Source organism: Seriola lalandi, unplaced genomic scaffold (assembly GCF_002814215.2).
Source record: "Seriola lalandi dorsalis isolate HSWRI2012SDOR001 ecotype SW California unplaced genomic scaffold, Sedor1 jcf7180002054832, whole genome shotgun sequence".
Classification (NCBI taxonomy): domain Eukaryota; kingdom Metazoa; phylum Chordata; class Actinopteri; order Carangiformes; family Carangidae; genus Seriola; species Seriola lalandi.
Genome location: NW_019525385.1, coordinates 399,328 through 421,143, shown reverse-complemented (window position 1 = coordinate 421,143; position 21,816 = coordinate 399,328). Strand labels below are relative to the sequence as shown.

Genomic DNA, 21,816 nt, shown 5'->3' with positions numbered 1-21,816 from the left:
ACCACCACCACCACCACCCCCTTCCTCATCATGCACAAACTCAAACACATACACACATACACACTCTGCCTCAGTCTCTCTGCTGACCCCTTTGAGTAAAGGCCACAGCTGGTGGAGGAACAACAAATTTTGAAAGGTGAGGGCTACAGAGCAGAAGGCAGCAGTGGAGAGGAAGGCAGTGTTAGTGTCAGGGGCATAGGATATATTAACAGATGACTCTTGGGGCCCGCTGGCTAGCATAACATGGAGTGTTTCATTCACCTCTGATAAGCTCCTGTAACCTGCATCAATGCTCTTAACACAATACTCTGGCTAACGCTGCTCCACCTGCTCTTCTGCTTGCCCATAACAGCATTCGATAGCATTTACATAAGAACACTTACAGTATTAATAACCAGGTTAATGGGTGAAAGAACAACAAATGTCCCAGTTTAGATGAAGACAATGTGTTACACCATGGTTGTTAATAGTGATTGTGTGATAATTAGTTTGGGGAACTAGAGTCTTGATGAGTGACACTCAGTGGGAATTAGTTCTCAATGGTTCATCACACACGTCTGTTACATTGTATGAACTTAGCTTGAGGCAAATGTTCTCATAACAGGGGGACTGATTTAATTCATTGCAAATTAGAAAGAGAAGAAAAGAAAAGAAAAGAAAAGAAAAGAAAAGAAAAGAAAAGAAAAGAAAAGAAAAGAAAAGAGAAGAGAAGGTTATACACTTTTGTTCATTTTTAAGCTACTAAATAGGTGGTTCAGTGTGATTATAACATAGCTTTAAGCTGATGATTATTCAAATATTCAGGAGCTGAAAAGGGAGTCATCTTGCACTGTTAATGGCTGTTGAGGCACAAATGCTTATTGTATGCCAGCTGTGAATTTGCCAGTGACAATCCGCCAGCTGTAGTCACTTTACAAAAGCTATCACTCCCACTTCTACAAATTTACCTGCCTAAGTAACTTGAAATTCATTCAATTCATGTCATATATGTTTCCAAAGACACAACAAAGGTGCTTTATTAGTCGATTACTCAAGCATGCAAAGAATTTAAACAACGTTGTTGGTTTTAAATAACTTTTGTACTAACTTTAACACAACATTTTAACAAATTATAGGCTATATTTTCTAGTACAAGCACATACACACCCATCAGTTTTTCTCATCAGTGATAATGAGCTCCGGCTACAGCAACACCCACAATCTGTTACATGACTTAATTTGTCTCATAAAAGGAAGTGTACAGTGTTTATGACATTTACTAACCATGGTGATACAACACAACAACACAACACTTTGGGCTATACTGAAATAGTGGTTACGTAAGTGTGAATCATCCTTAAGAGACCTCCAGGGTTTCATATTAGAGAGCAGCTTGTTACACCTGTCCCCCACTGCTCGACTGTAGCTGAGGAAAACAACTTAGTGTGCCATTGCCTGTTGATACAAGCGATGTTCCATGTGAAACACAATCGCTGAACAATATCCGTCAGAATGATTCATTTGCACACTGCTGAGCCTAAGTCATCCACTAAGCCAGAGATGGCTCTGCACTTGTTAATTGCAGCGCAACAACAAATGCACTGGAAAACGGACACATGCACAAGCACAGACACACTAAAAGCAGCTGCATGCTGTGTCTGGAATGTCCTTTGGACTTACACAGGAGGAAGCCTGTGGTGTTGATTTCCAGTAGATGGTTGAAATGAACCTGGTAATTGGACAGTGATCTGATGTCCCAGGAAGGGGGTTATGAAAATAACGCACTTGCTAGGAGGCTGAGAGTGGGGCAGTAGCTACGGCCTGCAGTGAGGGAAGTGAAGCTGGGGTCAGGACTGGGGCAAGAACAAGCGGTGGCTGTGGGAAACACAATGATTTGCGCTTTGGTATTAAAGTGCTTAAGTAAATGACTGCAGCAAAATTTGAGCAGCTTTTCCCCCCATTTAAAACAAATTGGGTGTTTTCTTGATAACAGCAGAGTATGACCACTTTGCAAGGCATACCATACATTTTTACATTCATACTATTCCAGGCAGCCACTGGCTTAGTTTATGAAATCGAAGATTGCTTCAAATTTTTCAAGCCCCAGCGTTCAATATTTAAGTGTTAGCTGCTGAACATTATTCTAATTACAAGCTATGCTATTAATAACCAAACATGGGCAGTTTGAAAAAGATAATGGGGAGAGGTTACTCTCAAATCTCAGACATCAGAGCTTGCCACAAGCACTTGAACACACTGAGTAAATTATTTTAATGGCCTGCCCAAAAACAAAACCTTTTGTGGTAGTGCTTGTGTTTCTCACAAATCTCTGCTTGAACATGCAGCTGACAGATCAGTCTGCCAGAAGGGTACATACTTGTGAAATTGTCGGTTATTTTGTGAATTCAGGGCTCTAGCTACAGCTGACTCTCAATACTTAATGCTGTTTTCAGTTCCCCTCATGCCTCATCCCTCAACCACCCACCCCCCACCCCCACCCCTCCTGATTGGCTTCCAACACCTAAAATACATTTTTGGCCTGTGGGAAACTCTGAAGGAGCAGTCTCTTTTCACAACAACACAATTGTGGAGTGTTTCCAAAATAAAAAAAAAGGCAGCATGGGATTCACTTTTACAAAATGCTTCTCAAGCATCTTCTAAAAAGCTTCAAACCTTTGGTAGTTTAGCTTCTTCTTGTGATGGTGAGAAAAGAGAGCAGTAGCTGCATAAAGTCTCCAGCAGTCTAAAAACCAATGCCATGCTTTAGAGGAATGTAAAATATACAGAGGATTCAAGACCAGAATATACAGCAGCAATGTAAAACATACAGACTTATATTTAATAAGTAAATGGCAGAAGTTAAAGCTGTGACTCATGGAGGATGAGCTATTAAAAGATTGAAGTTATGGTTTGGAGTAAAGCAAAAGTGCTGATTCTATAAGGCCGTGTTCAAAACAACAAGCTCAGAATTAAAAATGCAGCATTTATTTCAATGATATCAGTGTGTTGGTGTAGCAGGGGTGCCATCATAGCAAACTTCGGCAAAGGTGTTGATTGTAGCTCAACTTTTGCTGCAGCACAGTGCAATTTCAACCAGCAATGTGTTACACTGGCCAATACAATGTGCAGAGACCTGGTAAAAAGTACAGGTACGGTCATGCTATGTCATTTTGCAAGTGTTTTGCAAGTCATAATAATACTTAATTACTGGACAAATTAAAACACTGATCTGATAATGACGCCAAAGGAAAAATTAAGGAATCACCACAAGTGATTATAATTCGTCCCAGGGGGGAAATTGTGTAATTGATGTGTGCAAATTTCTTGGAAATCCATCCAATAGTTGGATGGTGGCCTTAGAAAAACACATCAGGGAGTCACCAAAACAGTAATAGTATGTCGACTGGGGGCCATCAGTGTGTGTACAAAATTTTACAGCAATCTCTCTCTGGGTTAATTTTCCAGAGTCATAAACCCTGCTACAAATAAGGAAAAACTGCTGTGTAGTCCTGATGTCTGCGAAACCTGCCCTTCCTTTCATTTTCTCACTGGTACCTGTGTTAACACGCCCACACGAACATAGCCTCTCATAGTGATTTATCACAGGTCTATTGTTGGTCTGACACTGACGCCAATCATATTTCTGTCAGTGACATCACTTTTTTTCGAACAATCCTTCAACTCCTTCTGATGGAACACACACACACAGAAACACACATACACACACACAAAGTACACTAAAGAGCGAAGGTCAGGGTAGTTCATACTTCATCGTGACAGGAAGAATGTCACATCAGATATGCTGTTGGCTACGTCCAAACAAGAGTTTCAAACTGGATCATCCACCTATTGGGATGAGATACATATATACTGAAGCGTCCGTTCAGGGCTATACATACACAAAGCCTTTAGGGAAAACATGTAATCTGATATTTTTTTGGCTGCATTAATGTACACACACACACACACACACACACACACACACACACACACACACACACACATCACAGACCAGCACTCAGACGAGCTCTAACAAACCATTATGGCTGGCAGGAGAACAGACTTTGATTTATAAATATGTTGTTCTCACAGATCAAAGGCAACGTCTTCAGATGGACTGAGTAGCCTTTGAGTAGGGGCTATTGAGTTTCATGAGCAAGGACACACACAGTTAACTTCTAATTAGAAAGAAGGCCCTGCAGAAGGGCGCTCTGATCAAAAGCCTGGTTTCAAGATGGCCAGCATCTCAATCATTTAAATTTGCGAGACATGCTTGACCATCAAAGGTGTAGCTGAACAGGCTTCTCTCGCTCAAGACACTCCAAGACAAAAGGTGTTCCTGACAACAGATAACAACAATGCCAAACAGACGCTGAGGTGGGGAGAGCACTTTGTCAGAGCGGGGTCTACAAAAGACATGGTTTTCTTGATTAAACAAAGCATGAGATGCTGTCGAAGGTGCTTTGAAGAGCTTTTCAAAACTGCACACTACTTGAAATCTGATTCAAGCAACAGTACATATTTATTGCATATATGCACTATGCTTTTAAGGATATATGTGATACATCATGTTTTTATGAAGAGGTTTAAATATATGTGTCAGCGTGATACATCAACATTTTTGCAGTTTCCAAGAAATCAGTGAATTCCTAGAAAATTCAAACAGTTCAACACAAAGGAAGCACAGCTGTTCAATCCATTATAAATTAGTAGTTTGAGTCGCACTCTCATTCGTCAAACAGATAGTTTTTTTTTTTTTTACATCTCATTAATGTAAAAAGATCAAATTTCTATCTGAAAAAACCTACTGCCAAGAGATCAAGCTTCCTGTGCTTCACATGTTCCGCATGCATTTTAATGCTCTGTCGTCTTTTATATCCTCTTGTCATTAGTTTCAACATATGGGGAGAGCCCAACCATCTGTGCAATTCCAGCTGTCGCCTGAATACCCCCCTTTTTTTTAATATCTGGAGTGATACTTGTGCAGATAAAACTAATGATTTATAGTGTGTTTTGACAACACATTCGCTGACATTTTTTCAGAATACTGCTTTGGTTCAACTTAGCTTTCTTTGTGTTTTGATGTGTTTATAATATGCTCTTGAGGTGTGACTGTTAAGAGCTTGCGAACTGAGTTGAGGTGGTTTTAACAATTAGCGACCACAAGATGGCGACGTCTCCATTTTTTTTCATGTTGACACTATTGGCTATGCACATGCATACCCCCAAATGTATGTGCATGAGTGCACACAGTATGTTATCTATTTCTACCTGACCACTCACAGACATAACACACTTCCAATTATTTTCCATCTCAACCCTCTCTCAGCTTTAATAATACACTGTCTGTGGAAGCGCACAGTCATGACAAGACAGCACAAACAGCAGGGTAAAAATATCACATCAGGGCAATGGTGTTTGACGGTAGAAACCAAATAAAATATTTTTATTACACTCAAGTGTTCTTTCACTGAAAGTATTTGCAGTAGCAATTGCTGTGAATCACTTAATCTCTACAGTATGTACAGGCTGGTTACTTCAAAGTTGCATCAGTACATCATCACAGCCAGAAAACATGTTCCTGGCACAAGTCTGCATAGTATAAATGTTTGTAATGCTGGGGACTGTGCACGCTTGGTTTAGATCTGCTTATTACAGGTTTATCGCCATGAGCTGCTGTGTTAGTAACAGCAACTATGCTCATATATTTCACACAAATGTTACCAAAAAAAAAAAAAACTTGAGTGAAAAGTCATTATTTCAGTCAATGACAGCATGGAGATGTCCTTGATATCATTATAGTCCGACAACCATGACAGAAACCAAAAGAAAAGACGAAAGAATTCAAAAATCGGGCTGATAACATTATCTAAATGAAATGAGTCTTCAGCTGGGAGCACACTGCAGGACTCTCAAACACAAAAGTCCAGTCACAATAAATGACTTCTCCTTGCTGTAGTTTCTTGTCTGTGTGACATAGCTTACAAGCGATACTTGTGCTGTTTGTATAGTATCAGCTAGGAATACCATTACATAACCAATCATTTAAAACTTTTCTCTGCTCAAAACTTGTCTTAACATATTTTGAGTTACAGGGGAAAAAAATCAAAGCTGATAAAAGAAAAAAAAAAACATTTGGATTTCTATGACAGTTTTGACTCATTCTTTCTGATCAGCTCAAACTTAACAAGCTTTTTTTTTCAGAGAGTTTCATGTCAGATCACAAAAATGTGTCTGATCAGCTACAGTAAGTTGAAGTTGTGTAATTTGTGCCCAGCTTTTAACATTTCAAAAACATTTAGCGCCTGTCGAGAAGAGTGAGTGGTGGAAAGAAATGGAGACAGATGAGAGCTAGGGGCTGATGGATGGCAAATTAGACAGAAAAGATGCATGTTTAGTGTAAGAGGAAGGACAGGTTGTGAGTGAATATGAGAGGGAAAGCAGGTGACGGTGAAGGAGATAGAACCAGTGGGAGAACAGAAGATTTAAATTGGAAGAGGCAGTGTTATTAGGAACAACCTTACCCTTGCAGTGCTTTCTCTCCAAACCAGTCACCTTTTCCGAGGCTGCGCAGATAGACGGGCTCTCCATTGGGCGGATCTTCTCTGGTCACATTAACCTGGCGACAGAATGGAAAAGTTTAAAAGGAAAGAGGAGTGTGACAGGAAGGAGGATGGAACAGAAGTGAAGAAAGAAGAGGTGATGTTTAACAGTATGAAGATTTGTGGCACGTAGAGGGGGGAGGATTTTTGAGAGCGATAACATTTCATTTAGACGTCATTCTGAAATAAAACGTTAACAATTTGACATGTAAATGCTCATTCAAGATGACAGGTTCACTATTACAAGCAGGGGAGAAGTGCTGGTGTGACAGACATCTCATGCATGGGCAGTCTGTTACAACCAGGTGACTGCCATCTCTGTGCAGTGATCTGCGAGGCGCCGCTGACCACTTCATTAGCCAGATGACATGTGAGTGATGGCACTGTGCTGTGCCGCGAGGCTTCACAAGTCACAGCGATGGCGCTTGAGTAGATTTTAGAGGAAGTGAATGCAGACGGCTGTTTCGCCTAATTAAAGGATCTTCCCTTCATCCATTAGCCAGTTCTGCACAGGTGTGTCAGCGTATTCAGCACCTGCACACTGTAATGCGGAGAGGAAGAAGAGGGACTTAGAAAAGGTAAAATTGTGTGTGTGTGTGTGTGTGTGTGTGTGTGTGTGTGTGTATGAGACGCCCAGATTTGGTGGAAAGTCGTCTAGACAAAGTTCACTGTCTGCCGTCTAGACAGAAACGAAGTTTGAGATGTGGAAATAACCAAGCGCAGAGCACTGATAAGGTCAGGAATGTCTGCGTCCATCGGATTTGTATGTGATTTGGTCATCCACTTGGGTCCATTTGGGCTCAAGAGGAGTGTGTGAACAGGGTGTATCTTCATACTTTACAATGACACTTACATCCTGGATGTGTGTACTAATGGAAAATGCTGTGAATTTGTTTCACTCAAATTTCAAAAGACAAAAGTCTCTTGTTATGCCATTTAATCTGCCTTGAACATCTTAATAAGCCATGCTTAAATCTTAACTGTTGAGCATTACAGTATATTGTTGATAAATGTATGTAACGATCATGAGGAGGTGCAGTAGTGGAGACCAGAGGAAAAACATTAACAACTGAAGGTGAGAGAGGAAGTGAAAGAAAAAGTGTAAAATGTGCCAGAGGGGAATGTGAAAGGAGAAACAGGAAACTGATTCATATGATGAACACGTCGAGCGGAGAGAAGATGAAAAGGAAGAGTGGCGGGAATCTAGGCATCAGAACATGTTAACAATACAAGCACATGTAAGCCCTCCAACAGTGCTGATGACAGGAAGGTGAAATGAAAGTGACTCCATTCTCCTTTCCAGATGCTCCCATTCCTGCTGCAAGAGATGATGAAAGAGGCGGCACTTATGTCTCTCGGGATGATTGATGACAGCCCACGTCCACCCAAAAATACTACAACTTCGCTTAAAAGATAGGTGTCTTTTGCCATGTGTGTCGCATGATGCCCTGCGTTGTGATGTCAGTGATGATTATTTTAGTGGTAGGCTAGAGGCACTGTTCTCACCTTTCCCTTACTGATGATGAAGAAGGTGTCTCCTCTGGCCCCCTGTCTGATGATGTACTCTCCATCCTCATAATGTGTCTGTCAGAGAAGAGAAGAGAAGAGAAGAGAAGAGAAGAGAAGAGAAGAGAAGAGAAGAGAAATTATTCTGACATACCATTCTCACATTGGGAGAGAGACACTTTGCACTCTTCAGATGAAGCAAGGCTGAATTTAGTGCAGTGAGATAAATCACAATTAGATTTTTCTTCTCGTTAATACCACAGACTGGCAAGCTGTTCAAGGTGTTTCTCTGCCTTCCACCCACTTCTTGCTTGGATATGCTCTGCAACCTTGAATATGAATAAGCAGGTAAAGAAAATGAATGCTACTGCTGTAGCTCCTTTCCAAGAGTAAAATTAATACTGGATATCCATCCATCAATCCACTTACTGTACCCAGTAATCCTGTTCTGGGTTGTGGGTGCTGGAACCTATCCCAGCATGCAATGAATAGGCCAAGCTCTGGACTGGTCGCAAGTCTAACACAGGGCTAACAGACATAGATTGAAAATCCCTTTCACACTCATATTCACATCTTGTGGTGAAAATGACCTTCAGTGATGGATGGATAAGGATAAGTTGCATTAGGTTCTACAGAACCATAGCACAAGAAGAACAAGCAGTCACTGACAAACCTTGAAAAGGACCTCAGGTTGACATGTATCAGTTTTTGTTTTTCATGTTACAAATTCTGGTGCGATTTTCATACACAATATGTTGCACCTTGGACCACAAGTCTAGACATAAGACAGGGCTCAGTATCTCCCATTGGATCAAAAGCAGATTCAATTCCGCAGCTGACATTTGCCAGGTATTTATTGTCGCACCATTTCACCATGGAAAGGCGGCTTACATCTTACTTCACACTGAGCAGCGTGTTCATGATTCATGGCTGCTGGGTGTCACTCAAAACTAGCTAGATCTGAGTAATCAAAATCAATCACAGACCAAAATGATCTATTATTGTGGAGGACGAGACTTAGGACAGCGTGATGGAATTAACCCTTATGTACTTTGGACAGGCAAAGTCAAATACCACACATCAGTGACTGGTAGTTTATGAGGGTGACAGCAAAGGGATGAATTAAAGCAATTTTTAATAGATTTCGATTATTTTAGCACTACTTTCAAGCTTGGCATTTCCTTTCTCTATGAAACTTATTGTGCAAGATGATTGCAAATGGCAACAGCAATGGCAAATCAGCATCCAAACACTAACATCTTCCTCAGCCAACAATGCAAACACATCAGGCTACATTTATAAGCATGTTCAGAAAGTCATGCAAAACATCTAATTTTCACTGGGTTAACATTACTATTAGCTGCGTGCCTCATCTCAGCTCATTCTTACATGTTGTCCCTCAACCTGACCTAAATGTTTATCTCTCATCAGTTTAATTACTGGCAAGATAGTTTGCAGCTTAACCTGCCCTGTGGTTAAAGAAGATTTGATCACAGCTACATGAAGGTTTTTTGATAGAACACCGCAGGTGTATCATCTATCTTTACACAGGCTTGTTTTTAAATCCTTGATAAAATATTGCAGAATAGTTCAACCTGGCCTGAAGGAATGAGCGGAATCTAACCTACCAAAATTTGTGAAACTCCTTTTTGTCTACTTCTGTTCCCTTCCGTTCCCTTAATCGTGTTTCCCCCTTCCACTTACCAATTCAGCCTCTGAGACTGTGTTGTAGTCTCCCAAAAACATCTCTTCTCCTTGACGGAGTTGTCCACCGCCATAAAGGCTGTTAAATGTAAGTCCATAGATTTCCTTTTCTTGGCTCTCTTGCCCTCCAATATCTCAGCCGATTCAGCCTGCTGCACTGAACGGCTTCAGTTGATTAATCATTGTCAGTATTACCTTTACCATCTTACATAAAAGTTCAATACTGTGATGATGTTTTTAGTTTCACCATGTACAGTCCAAATTATATTACAAGTTATTGACCATGCTATAAAAAATACATTATGGTGTTGGCCATTGTACTGGCTATGGTCCAAGTCACAAACACTGTGCTATGGCACTGACAATTATATACTGCCATGTAAAAAACATGTGACATAGCAGTGTAACAGTCTAACCAAGCACTATACTGATATGCAAGTACAGGTGTGTTACATGACAACTATGTGTATGTTAATGAGGTTGCTGTACCAGGTAAACTATTTATAATAACACCTGGGAACAATATTTGTATATCCTCAATGTCTGTTTGCCTTTGTTTTTAAGTTTATGCATATGAATTTGGGCTATAGAACTTTGAAATATAATATTTTTCACATGATACATTGATTTCCCTTTCTGTAATGTCTGCAAGTGAAGCAGTTAGATTAATTTTCTCAATAATCAACACAGTATGAGGCTATAAGGGCATTACTGTAACAAGATGGAGAAGGTTACATTTATCTTTGTAATCACTAGTATTGATTTTTCTAATTATGATATACAGTCCTGGTCAAAATTATTGGCATCCCTGTTTTACTGATTTCAAGTTCCGAATTTAGAATATCTTCAGAAAGGCACCTTTCACCAAAATTTGTTTGCAGAACCTTTGGCAACAACATTTCTTGTACCCATGTCAAAGCTTCTTTCATCCGTCTGCTGGGTAGTTTCTGTCATTCTTCAACTGCTACGCGTTCGAGCTCTTTCAAGTTTGCAGGAGGCTTTTTGTCAAGTTTTCAATGTGACTTAGGTCAGGACTCATTGCTAACCAGTTTGAAACAGTCCATCTTTTCCTTTTCAACCATTCTTTAGTGCTGCTGGATGTGTGCTTTGGGTCGTTGTCCTGCTGAAAGACCCAAGACCTTTGCCTCAGACCTAGTTTTTTGACACTGGGTAACACATTTAGCTCTGAATGCCTTGGTAATCTTCTGATTTTATCAATCCTTTGATACATTCAGTGTTTCCAGTACCAGACGCAACAAAGCAGCCCCACAGCATGATAGAGCCCTTAGAGGTTTTACTGTAGGCACAGTGCTCTTTTCGTTATGGCCTTCATTTCATTGCCAATAAACAAACTGATGCACTGCATTACCAAATAGCTCTACTTTGGCTTCAGGCTGTGGCTTATCTATAAAAGTTTTTGCAAACATTAGTGTAGTTTTACTTTTGTGCCTCTCTTTTAATAGTGGTGTCCTTTTTGGCCTTCATCCATGGAGTCCTTCTTGGTACAGTGTGCAGCATATGGTACAGGCTGAAACCAACACTCCAGATTGCTCGAGGTCAACCTAAAGCTCTTAAAATGTTTTTTCCACAATCAGCACCGACCTTCACAGATTTCTTGAGTTTCTTCTAACTGCCACATCCTGGAGGCGTCTGAACAGTTTTGACTGTGAAACTTCTTGATAACATTACAAACTATTTTTTTAATAACAGCATATCTAATACTTTAGTCTTTGGCACTGTGAAAAAGTTTTTAAAAAATCAGCCTTTTTATGCAGTAAAACCATCATTCATTGGTTCATTTAGGTAAATTTTATTTTGTTTGAAGAACTAATTTTAATACATCAAAAGGGCTACAATTGTGTCCAGGGTACATTTTGTGTTTCACTTTCTTTCACTGGCCTATTATGCAAGTTGTTGTCTTTTTTTTTTCTTTTATTCAATAACCTTGGACATTTCAGTTTATTTCCATTTATTTTTTCATATTCTGAAATATACTTGAAATTCAGGGGCAATTTTTTGACCAGGACTGTAGCTATTTTAATACAGACACAGAATGACTGACTTACACCACAATTAAAATGTCCTGTAAAGTCACACAGAATCAAAATATCTAAAGAACACATACGATGTTAATCTAGATTTACTTAAAATTACTTCAGACGTGTTTTTGCTTATGGGCTGCGCTTATGGCCGACTGGTGTGGAGAAATTGAGAAATCCTACTGGCCGAGAACTCAACAATCACACACGCGAGGGTTCACCTGTGCACTTAAAGCGACCGTTGTAGCTCAGTAAACCTCAATTTAGCTAACACTATCATCGACAACATGAATGGTCCGTTAGCATGAGCATGTGAACTTGTACCAACTCAAAACTTACACGAACATTGTTTAACAAGTATTATCACCAAAATATTCAGTGGGCATTGTTAGCCAACTGTTGCAAAAACGATGCAGGCTAGCTAAAAAACACGTTAGCTTAAAACCAAAGTAGCTACAAGCTAAAACAGTTAAAATGTTAGTCGAATATAGACGCAAACCAACAATGGATATTTCCGGCTTTTCTGTATTGTGAAGATATTCTTTTGGAGAGGAGCGCTGTAATTGAGGTAATCTTTATTTTGACGCAAAGAAAGTTTAAACAAGTTTGCATAGGCTCATTCCTACGTTTACAAGAAGGCGCAAGCAAAGCAAGGCAGGTTGAATATTATGAACCTGTAATTGATTTGTTTGTTTATGTAGGTGATGTCCAACTTGACTTCTACCATGAAAAATCCGTTTCCCACACCAGAGATGTGTAAATTGACGACTCAGCCCGAGGCCTGCAGCCACTCATTAACGTCATTATGCATATGGAGGACCTGCTTTGCTAAGATGCCGGACACTGCTGGTATGTAAGTCTTACCTTGATTCTGTGTTTTTACTGTTCCTCACAGGACAGAGAAGGGCCATAGAAAGTTTAGGACAGCTTTTCCATTTTATAATCAATGATGATATGGTAACAAGTTGGCTAAATCCATATATTGTACTCAGAAATAGAAATTCTCACACAATACAACGACTAGATAAAGCAAATCTTTTTTGCTTTATTTGAAATTATGACTCCTACACAAAAGGAGCATAAACATACACAGCCAATTAATTCCTTAAATCTTAAAGATTAAAAAAAATAATAATAATTTTCGAGTTTTCCATATTTAATGGCTTTCTAAAACCTATTCTTTTAAGTAAAGCGACTTCTTGCTTATAGATACATAAATTACTACACCTATGAATCACACTGAAAAAAAGTAGTCAAGGGCCATATTAGAAAGCAGATCAACATATTGAAAGCCTCAATGTTAAGACCAAACATCAAAAGTGTAAATGAGAATATGTTTGCATAACTAAATTATGCCAGAGAAAACATCAAACGAAGTGTTGTGCAGATGGGTAGAAAATGTGACGTTGAGACACATCTCAAAATGCAGACTGTCAGCAGCATGAGGAAAACATTCTGCAGAACTGCAGTTAAAAGAACATCCCGTAGATTTGGCATGTATTAGTCCATTTATGACAAATTCCATATCACAACTGCTGTCCATTTTGCAGTGCTTTCTATGGTTTCGGGGTTGTGAACGTATTTTTCTGCTTTCCAGGCAGCTGTTGGTTTTCCATTTGTTTACATATGGAATGAAGATCAATTAGAAAACTCTTGAAAGTTGAATTTTGTAATCCATCATATTAAACTGCACTTACATTTGTTAAAATTATATTATTATTATTATTATTATTATTATGAGGTAATGCAGTGCAGACTTTTAAAATCAATCTACACTTGAACTGCATTTCCACATTATGATAATAGAATTTGAAAATAACTTAATTTTGATGGATAACACAGGTTATTTTTAGTAAGTTTCCATATCTGCACAAAACAAATGGAAAACTATGTATGCCACAAAGAAAAATAGTAGGAAAAACTCACAAAAATGAAAACTTGTAAAAAAAAAAAAAAAAAAAAAAAAAAAAAAAAAAGACTGCGGAAAGTAGGTTACTATACTGACATTTAAGTCAAAATTGATGTCACCCCACAACATCAAATAAATTGAAAGCTGAAATGGCTCCTGGAAACAGTACACTGAATTCTTGAACAGGTTCATAAAATTAACTGCTCTTACTTGGTGGACCATTTCATTCAATATCACCTCAATGAGCACAAACTAAAGGGCAACAATTGCTCTGAAATCCCAGCTGTGCACACTACAACTGCCTACAGTCAGTGCACAATGTCTGGAATATGCCTTAAATCCCATTGAATATGCCTTTCTGGCTCCCTCCTCTTACCTTCTTTCAGTAAAAGAAAGTGATTGTAAAGAATGGTAGTCTATTAACACGTATGGAGTAGCCTGCAGATGTCACAGGCTTTGGGATAAGGCACTTACCTCCTCAAGGACATCGGCAAGCTTGCTTAAAATATCTTCCTGCAGGCCATGGAATGTGGGGACGCTGCAGGAGAAAGAAAAGAAAGGGCTTTTTGATAAATAGATACATAGGTTCATACATATTAAATATATTACTGATTTAATCTTGTGTATTTGCCAGACAAAAAGTAGAAAGCATTGTAGCCAGCAGCTTAGTATATGTAGTGGCTTTGAAACAGTTGACCAGAATCTAAGCAGAGCTGTGATCTGAAGTGAACAACATAAATGCAGGCAACAGGAACACATAAAATCAATATTATGTTATGGGACTACTGTTTTACAGTATGTGTATATAAATGTTGCAGCAGGCAACGTGTCTGGTTACACAACAGGGCATCAGATCCTGAGGTTGAATACACCAGTATGAGGCTCTGTTTGTTCTGGTTGCTTCCCAGCAGCTTCAATGAACGCTATCTGCATGTTATCAAGCTTACTAAATAAAAATGGCCCAGTGTTTATCAAGGAGGAGAGAAAATAACCTGTGTTGGCGAACAAAGGGCTTATCTCCCCCTATCATCTCTCTCTCTCTCAGTTTCTCCATCTCCCTTGCCTCAGCCCCCAACCCAGGCTCTAGCTACTGTGCTGATCCTTGTGTGGCTTTCTCAAGAGGCACTAGCTAACCACCTACACAGTCAACGGATGACCCTACTCCAAATGAAACATATGGAGTTGCAACCCTCGAGCAGTGAAACATAAATAAAAAGCCCCTGTTGTAGTAAATTTCCAATGCAACAGCTTGATTGTGTTACAGAAAATGTATTAATTATATGAGGCCAATGGGGAAGTGCAGTTCCACTAATCATTTTAATAATTCTAACATCATTTCAGTCATTGCAACATAACAGTTTCTATGGTGGTCTTGCAAACACCTAAAAAAAAAAAAACAAGTTAAAATGACTACTGTTTTTATTCTGTATCCTATAGTTAGTCTTTGATATAAAGTGTAAGGGGGCTCAGGCTTTAGTAATAGCCCACCAGTTTTACAAATAGCAATACACAGCAATATGCATTTTGTGATCTTTGTGAATTCATTATACACTGCCCATGAATTTACTCTTCATGGACCATTGTGTTTGAGTAATTTAAAATAAATGCGAGGAGGAGATAATAAAAATTCTCCCAACATTCTCATGTGGGATTTCTCTTGTCAGTTTTTCATCAGTTTTCCTCCTCCACAACTTTTAAGAACAAATATATAATTTCACAGCAGTTAAAGAGTGGGTTGAAGACTGACAGGGATCAATATGTGTTTGTTCTTACACTTAAACTACAGCTCTTTTATTAGATCTGCTTCTGGGAAACAAACCAGCAATATAATTATCTACATACTGTGAATTAACAAATGTTATGAATCTCTGATTCCCTTACTAGATACCCCTTGATAAACCAAACACACAGTGAGCCCAAACGTACAGCTATTAAATATTTACTTATCTGTTGGACTGTTATGCAAGAGCTGCTGAGAGGCAAGAGCAGCCATACAGTATATTCTCATACACTCAGGAAAGAGATAACAAGTCTTTTTTTAGTCATAGCCGTCACTAAAATAGCTTCAGTCAGGAAAGTCAGATTAATGGTGTTTTTATCTGTCCTGAAATGTATTTTTGGTACCGTATGTCTTACCATCTGGTGAAAGGGTAGATACAGCAAGATATAAAGTGGCTGTATTGTGACTGAACTGTAAATGTCAGACTGCTATACTATTCAGGGTACCAAAAATATATTTCACCAGTAAAACAACAGCATTTTTTATTGTGTTGAAACACTTAAAGGTGTAATGTGTAAGATCATGGTAGTTGCTCCACCTCCATGGGGGGCAGCATTTCACCTCTGTACATGTGTTTTCTTCTTTTCTTTGCTGTTGAATGTGGTTTCTTGTCGGGGCGATCTTTCGGGATGGAGATAAAAATCGCTTTCTGGATGCTTCAGCCATCCCTGCGTTTCTGTGGTGCAAGTCAGGGGCCTTTTTTTTTTTTTTTTTTTTTTGGGGGAGCTGTAGCGTAACTTCAAGCTCTGGAGGAAGCTCTTATTCTTCGTGGGAATGACGGCAGACTAGACGCTACACTGACTCACACAGCATCTAGTGTCATAAAGTGGTATTACAACACGGCCCGGGACACAGCTAGTTGGTTAGCATTCTCATTTCAGTAGATATCTATAGAATACCATAGATGGAGGTCTTGGTTATGACATCATCACCGTGGCTCCTTCACATACTATTGAAAGTGTTCATTTTTTGAACATTTTAACTACAATATGGCCAGATCTTACACATTACACCTTTAAAATACATGTATGTTTTTCTGACTAGCAGTATTTTGTGACTGTGAAATAATTGTCCTCTCTCAGTCACAAAGGAAGTAGTAGTATGAAATTGTTATACTGCTGCAATAATTTTTTTAATCTAAGGGAATGGTGAAAGCAACTGGCTGGACTACAGATAGTAAAGATACATAGTAAACGTTGGTTTTTCTCAACCATTTTGGTTGAGAAAAACCACTGTATACGTTGCACATCAGGGAAGCACTCATTTTTGGGTCAAATGGGTTGTTTTGGAAGTTACTGACATTTGACCTATTTTATATGAACTTTTGTTGGAAATGTCAAGTGAAAAGCTGGTTTCCTGTGCACTTTATCCATTCAACTACCTTAAAACAGCTCTGTCAAATAGTCACAGAGCCTGATCATGATCACATTGATTCCTGAAATTTTTTTCAGGAGAAATGAACTTAGGCAGAGTGTGCTTTTGTGATTTGGCAAATTTAAACACACATATATACATTGGAGTACATGTGTGAAGGGAAGTGCAAAGATAGAAGCCCCTCCTATTATATCTCCCCTGAACCAAAGTTGTTATAATGGAGTGGCACTTGAGGGCTGTGGTTGAAAAGTCCTTTTTGCTTAGGAAGGTTCCTAACTGAGTGAAATGACCTGGAAGTATCAATATGGCAGCCATGATAAATTATAAGAAATGATCAAAATGACAATGTCCTCATTACATTTTCTATCAAGGTCAAGGGAAAGTGGTTAGGAAAGGAGATTATTTTGACTTTGACTGTAGCTGTAATATATATATAATAAAATATGATAAATCATTTCATAATTAGCTTGATGCAGACCAAAATGTATGAAAAAGAAAAAGAGGAAAGTCGAACAGAGATGGGGGGGAGAAGAAATTTGTACTGTAATTGCATCTGTGTTCTCCATGTCTTTTGATGAGTCTATCTTTTATCCTATACTCCATACAGGCCCAAAAAGCGTCTGCAGGCCTTTTAAGTGATAATGGTTTCTTTATAGGGAAGAAGTTAAGGCCTAAGGGCTTTCTGATACAGATAGGGATGCTGAAGAAAGATGATAAAGGTACAAGATAGTTTCCAGTAGGATGAATAACACTTTAAGTGAGGCATCAGAAATTAATATTGAGTTATGTAATTTATTGGCAAAAATTAGGAGTGAGGAATCTTCTGAGAAACAGCTCAGCCACATTCTCCTGAATTCATTTTGCTAATTCATTCATTGCATTTCAGATCAAAGCTCTATTCAGGTCATTTGTCTATCATTGTGGGACACTTTACCGAGGTTCCTCACCTTTTCAGAAATTCCATGTACTCCGTGTGCTTGATTAGACCCGTCCTCATCATGATCGTCTGAAAACATTGTCGGTCGATGGCCCACAGCTTTACATTTGTCAGAGCTGGAAAGAAGAATAAACATAAGCATCATCATGAAAGACAGTCTAATTAATAACACAGCACATGTATGAATAATACATGTCGCCCAACAGCTTTATGCTTTGTGCGTGCACAATATGAATATAGTGAATATTGTGCACTGTAAGCATTTGATATTCGGCTTTATAATGTGAGAAGAATCATAGTCATGTCATGTGGCATGTGTGATGTTACTTAATACTGCACTGAAATCTCTGTTTATAGAGTGGCATGGAGAAATCTGTGAACCTTTAGGTTCGGTTACTCTTTTAGTGTCAATAACTGTCATCCAAATGTTTTCTTTAGCTGCTGATCAGGCCAAGGAGGGAGGAGGTATTTTGGACAATTACTTTTTACTCGGCAGTGCATGGATGGCTTGCTTCAAGTCATGCTACTGCATTTTAATTGGTTTAAGGTCAGTAGTCTGACTTGACTATGCCAAAGTCCTTTTATTACTTAAAGCCCCTGAGTTAGTGATTGCTTTGTGTTAAGAGCAATTATCAACGAAAATTATGTAAAATTTTACATCAAAAACCACTACCCTGATATTTTTCTCTATAATTTCTCAGAACAATTTGGAATTATTTGCTCCTCCAATGATTGCAATATGTGCTGTCCCTGAGGCACCAACTCCAAACCATAATACACATGGAGTAGATGGAGGTTAAAACATTGGTATGGAGTTAATTTGATTTGAATATAGCATTTTGTCTTGTTTACCCACAAAGTATTGTTCCACAAAGCATCCAGGTGTTCTTAGACAGGCATTAGGCAGGCCATACTTTGTCTTTGGAGAACAACAGTGTACAACAGAGTGTCCTCTGTAGTATCTTTCTGTAGGCAAACTCATTTTTGGTGGTTTTCTTACTGTGCACTGATAACTGATAAGTGAGTGAAAGAGATAACCAGTATGCATTGCTCTGACACTACACTTCCTTGACAGCTCACTGAATAATGTACAATTCTCTTGCAGCAGTTTTTGCAGAATACCCGACCCTTCAAAGAGGAGAAACAGTGCAAAACCTTTCTTTCTTTTTTTTTTTTTCACTTTTATGCCTGAGTGTTGATTGATGGAGGCCTGGGTCTTTCAAAATTCCTTTTCTTGTCATTCTCAACAGCCTCAACAGCGCTTTCTCTGAGGTCCTCGGTAGTCACTTTTGTTGTGAAGAGCAGACTCTGTTGGAAGTCTGACCATGTGGATTTTCATCAGAGCAATGGGCCTATAACCCACCCCCTGAATGTCATTCTATTTTTTAAGTATTGATAATTACTTTTATAATATCCGTGGCAGTTTTTCCCAACTGCCAGTATCATTATCTACAGTGCTTCAATTGTGCAGATGTACAGTAGACTAGGAGGAGTAAAAAGAGAATACAGAGAAAATCATGTACTCATATGTACATATATATATATATATATATATATATATATATATATATATATATACACATACATATATATACACATACATACTATAGTTGCATATACACACACGTGAGTGAGTGAAGACACTCCCATAGACACCACAAATCTTTCTTTGCGCAGACCAAGAGTTTGGCAGCACTTTAAAATAGGGCCAAACCACAGGGGAAATGCCCTCATTACACAGCCTGACACTGTTTTTACGAATAGACACTTTGTTGGAGCAGGGACCCCAAAACACACAGCATGACATAAGAATGTACATAGACATCTGGATTCACAGATATGCACACATTCTGTACAAACATGCACAAATATCAGATATACACAGAGATATGGGTACTGGTTGCACATATATATACATACACACAAGTCTTCTTTGATTTAAACACACATTTCCTGCTGTGTGCACATACACACAGATAAACATTAATCAGTCATCTGACACCTAAGTAAAGATGGAAAACTATACACTGAAATAATGTTGGCACAGAGTCAAAACACACAGGTTGCACAAAATTACACATCTCCAACCAACAACTTGTATATGAAGATGGGTCTATAGAGAAATTATTAGAGTAGCCCTCTAATTTGACCCGGAGGCACCAAGAGTGGGAGGTTAGACGTCATTGCCCACTGCGCAATGTGCAATGGAGTGTTTTGGCAGAAAGTGGGAGTATGGGGCACTGGGAAATAAGATATGTAAGGAGCCTGCAGCACACTGCAGTAGGTAAACGTATTATTCGGAGGCTTGACTAAATTGCAGTGAGACCCAGGGAGCTAGTTATCCTGTAGTGAGGGCGCTGATTAATGTCTTAATGCTCATGGGTTGCCAACCATGAGCTTCACAGCTTTCTGGATGCATGTAACACCTCAGGCAGTGCTCGAGGATGATGTCTGTGAGAGGTTTTGAGGGATTGGGCAGTTTGTTGTTACAGTGACATCTTCATTGGGGCTTTAACAAGCCCCACTGCACTGTGAATGCATGCAACATGAAACATGTATACTGTATATACAGGAGGTAGAAAAAAGAACGGAACTCTCGTGGAATGAAATGCAATCCAACACAGGCCCAACAATAAGTACTACCTCTGGGAAAATTGGTATTGAGCTTAGTGAAGGCCAGTTGATTCAGACTGCATTGTATTGTTGCGTTATATTGTAAGAGCTGCTATCTTGCCCACTTCATGTAATGCACATCATAGGCAGTACATGACAAAAGCACTGGATAAGTTCAGTGTTACTTTTAGCAACAGTCTGTGAACATGATCATTAGCATTTGTCAGATTTCAGTCGTATCTGTTTTAGTTTTACTGGAGATACAGTGGTGAAAAGTTTAAAAAATATGCATCCATTCTCTATCAAAAAGGTTAAAAAAGATTGAAGATTGGCTTCAGTGCAACACACATAGGTAGTTAGCATTAGCACACATACCTTAATACAGAGAGAGGATTTAGTCAAGGTACACAGGACAGGATGTGATCATCGTGGGAGCAAATGTGATAAAACTGCTGCTTTTGTGAATGTTACAAAAATTGACTAAGTGGGTGTAAAAAGAAAATGATGCACTGTACTGTTCATTACAAATTCTCAAGTAACACATTATGATAGTTCCTTTAAATTTCACAATCGCTGGTTTATGTGCATGTAAAGTACCTTGACTGACAATTTGTATTTTCATTTTTACTCTTCAAATAAAAATCATGCTAACGTCAATATGCACCCTGCTGACTACTGTTTAACATACTGTATTTTTTTTTCTTTGGCCCTGAAACCTTTTTAAATATTTAAATTGAATGTAATCCCACCTCAGAATAAAGGATGGCTATTCATAGCCATGCTGCCAACAGCCGAGCATGTTATCATCATTTGCTCGAGATGCTCCTTTCCTTCCCTCTCCTTGATGCAGTGATTGTAATCCCTCACCCTTCAATTTATCCCAGTTATTTGCAACAACAGATCAATAGTGTTGATTGTCAATACTGGCAAAACTGGACAACTAGCTGCCTTAGTATGCCAGACCCCAAAAGAGAGGGTCTGTGTTATATGGGTGTCGCCAACAAGATGCAGGGTACAGCACATAAGCGGTGGAAGGAATCACTCATTCATTTGGCTCACTCATAATTCACTGTAACTGAATTTCAGCCTGGGGCATTATGCAAATGCTCCATGTGTGTTTGTTCTTGTAATCTAATGTTTGCTCATTAAATTATATAAATTTATGATGAGATCAGAAACATTTTTCTCTGTACTCTGGTCATGACGGTTTACATCCAATGAGTGTGGGATTTGCAAACATCAAAACTTTGTGCGTTAGTGTGACTGTAATCTTGATTTCTGTCATGAGTGCCACAAGTTTTAATGGGGTTTAAAACGACTCAGAACAGTCTGTATGGCCCATGATAATTCAGCTGAAGTACAAAGCATCTGCC

General features: G+C 38.9%; 1 protein-coding gene across 2 annotated transcripts in view; it reads right to left on the bottom strand.

Moving 5' to 3' along the window:
• Positions 1-21,816, bottom strand: part of LOC111670023 (protein kinase cGMP-dependent 1) — a 76,962-nt gene that overhangs the window by 13,427 nt on the left and 41,719 nt on the right. For both annotated transcript variants that reach the window (XM_023426561.2, XM_023426560.2), the window contains exons 4-7: positions 17,841-17,946; positions 14,214-14,277; positions 8,088-8,165; positions 6,504-6,598 (exon numbers count right to left, since the gene is read on the bottom strand). In XM_023426561.2, coding sequence (XP_023282329.1) covers positions 6,504-6,598; positions 8,088-8,165; positions 14,214-14,277; positions 17,841-17,946 — 343 coding nt within the window. The remainder of the gene's footprint in view (positions 1-6,503; positions 6,599-8,087; positions 8,166-14,213; positions 14,278-17,840; positions 17,947-21,816) is intronic.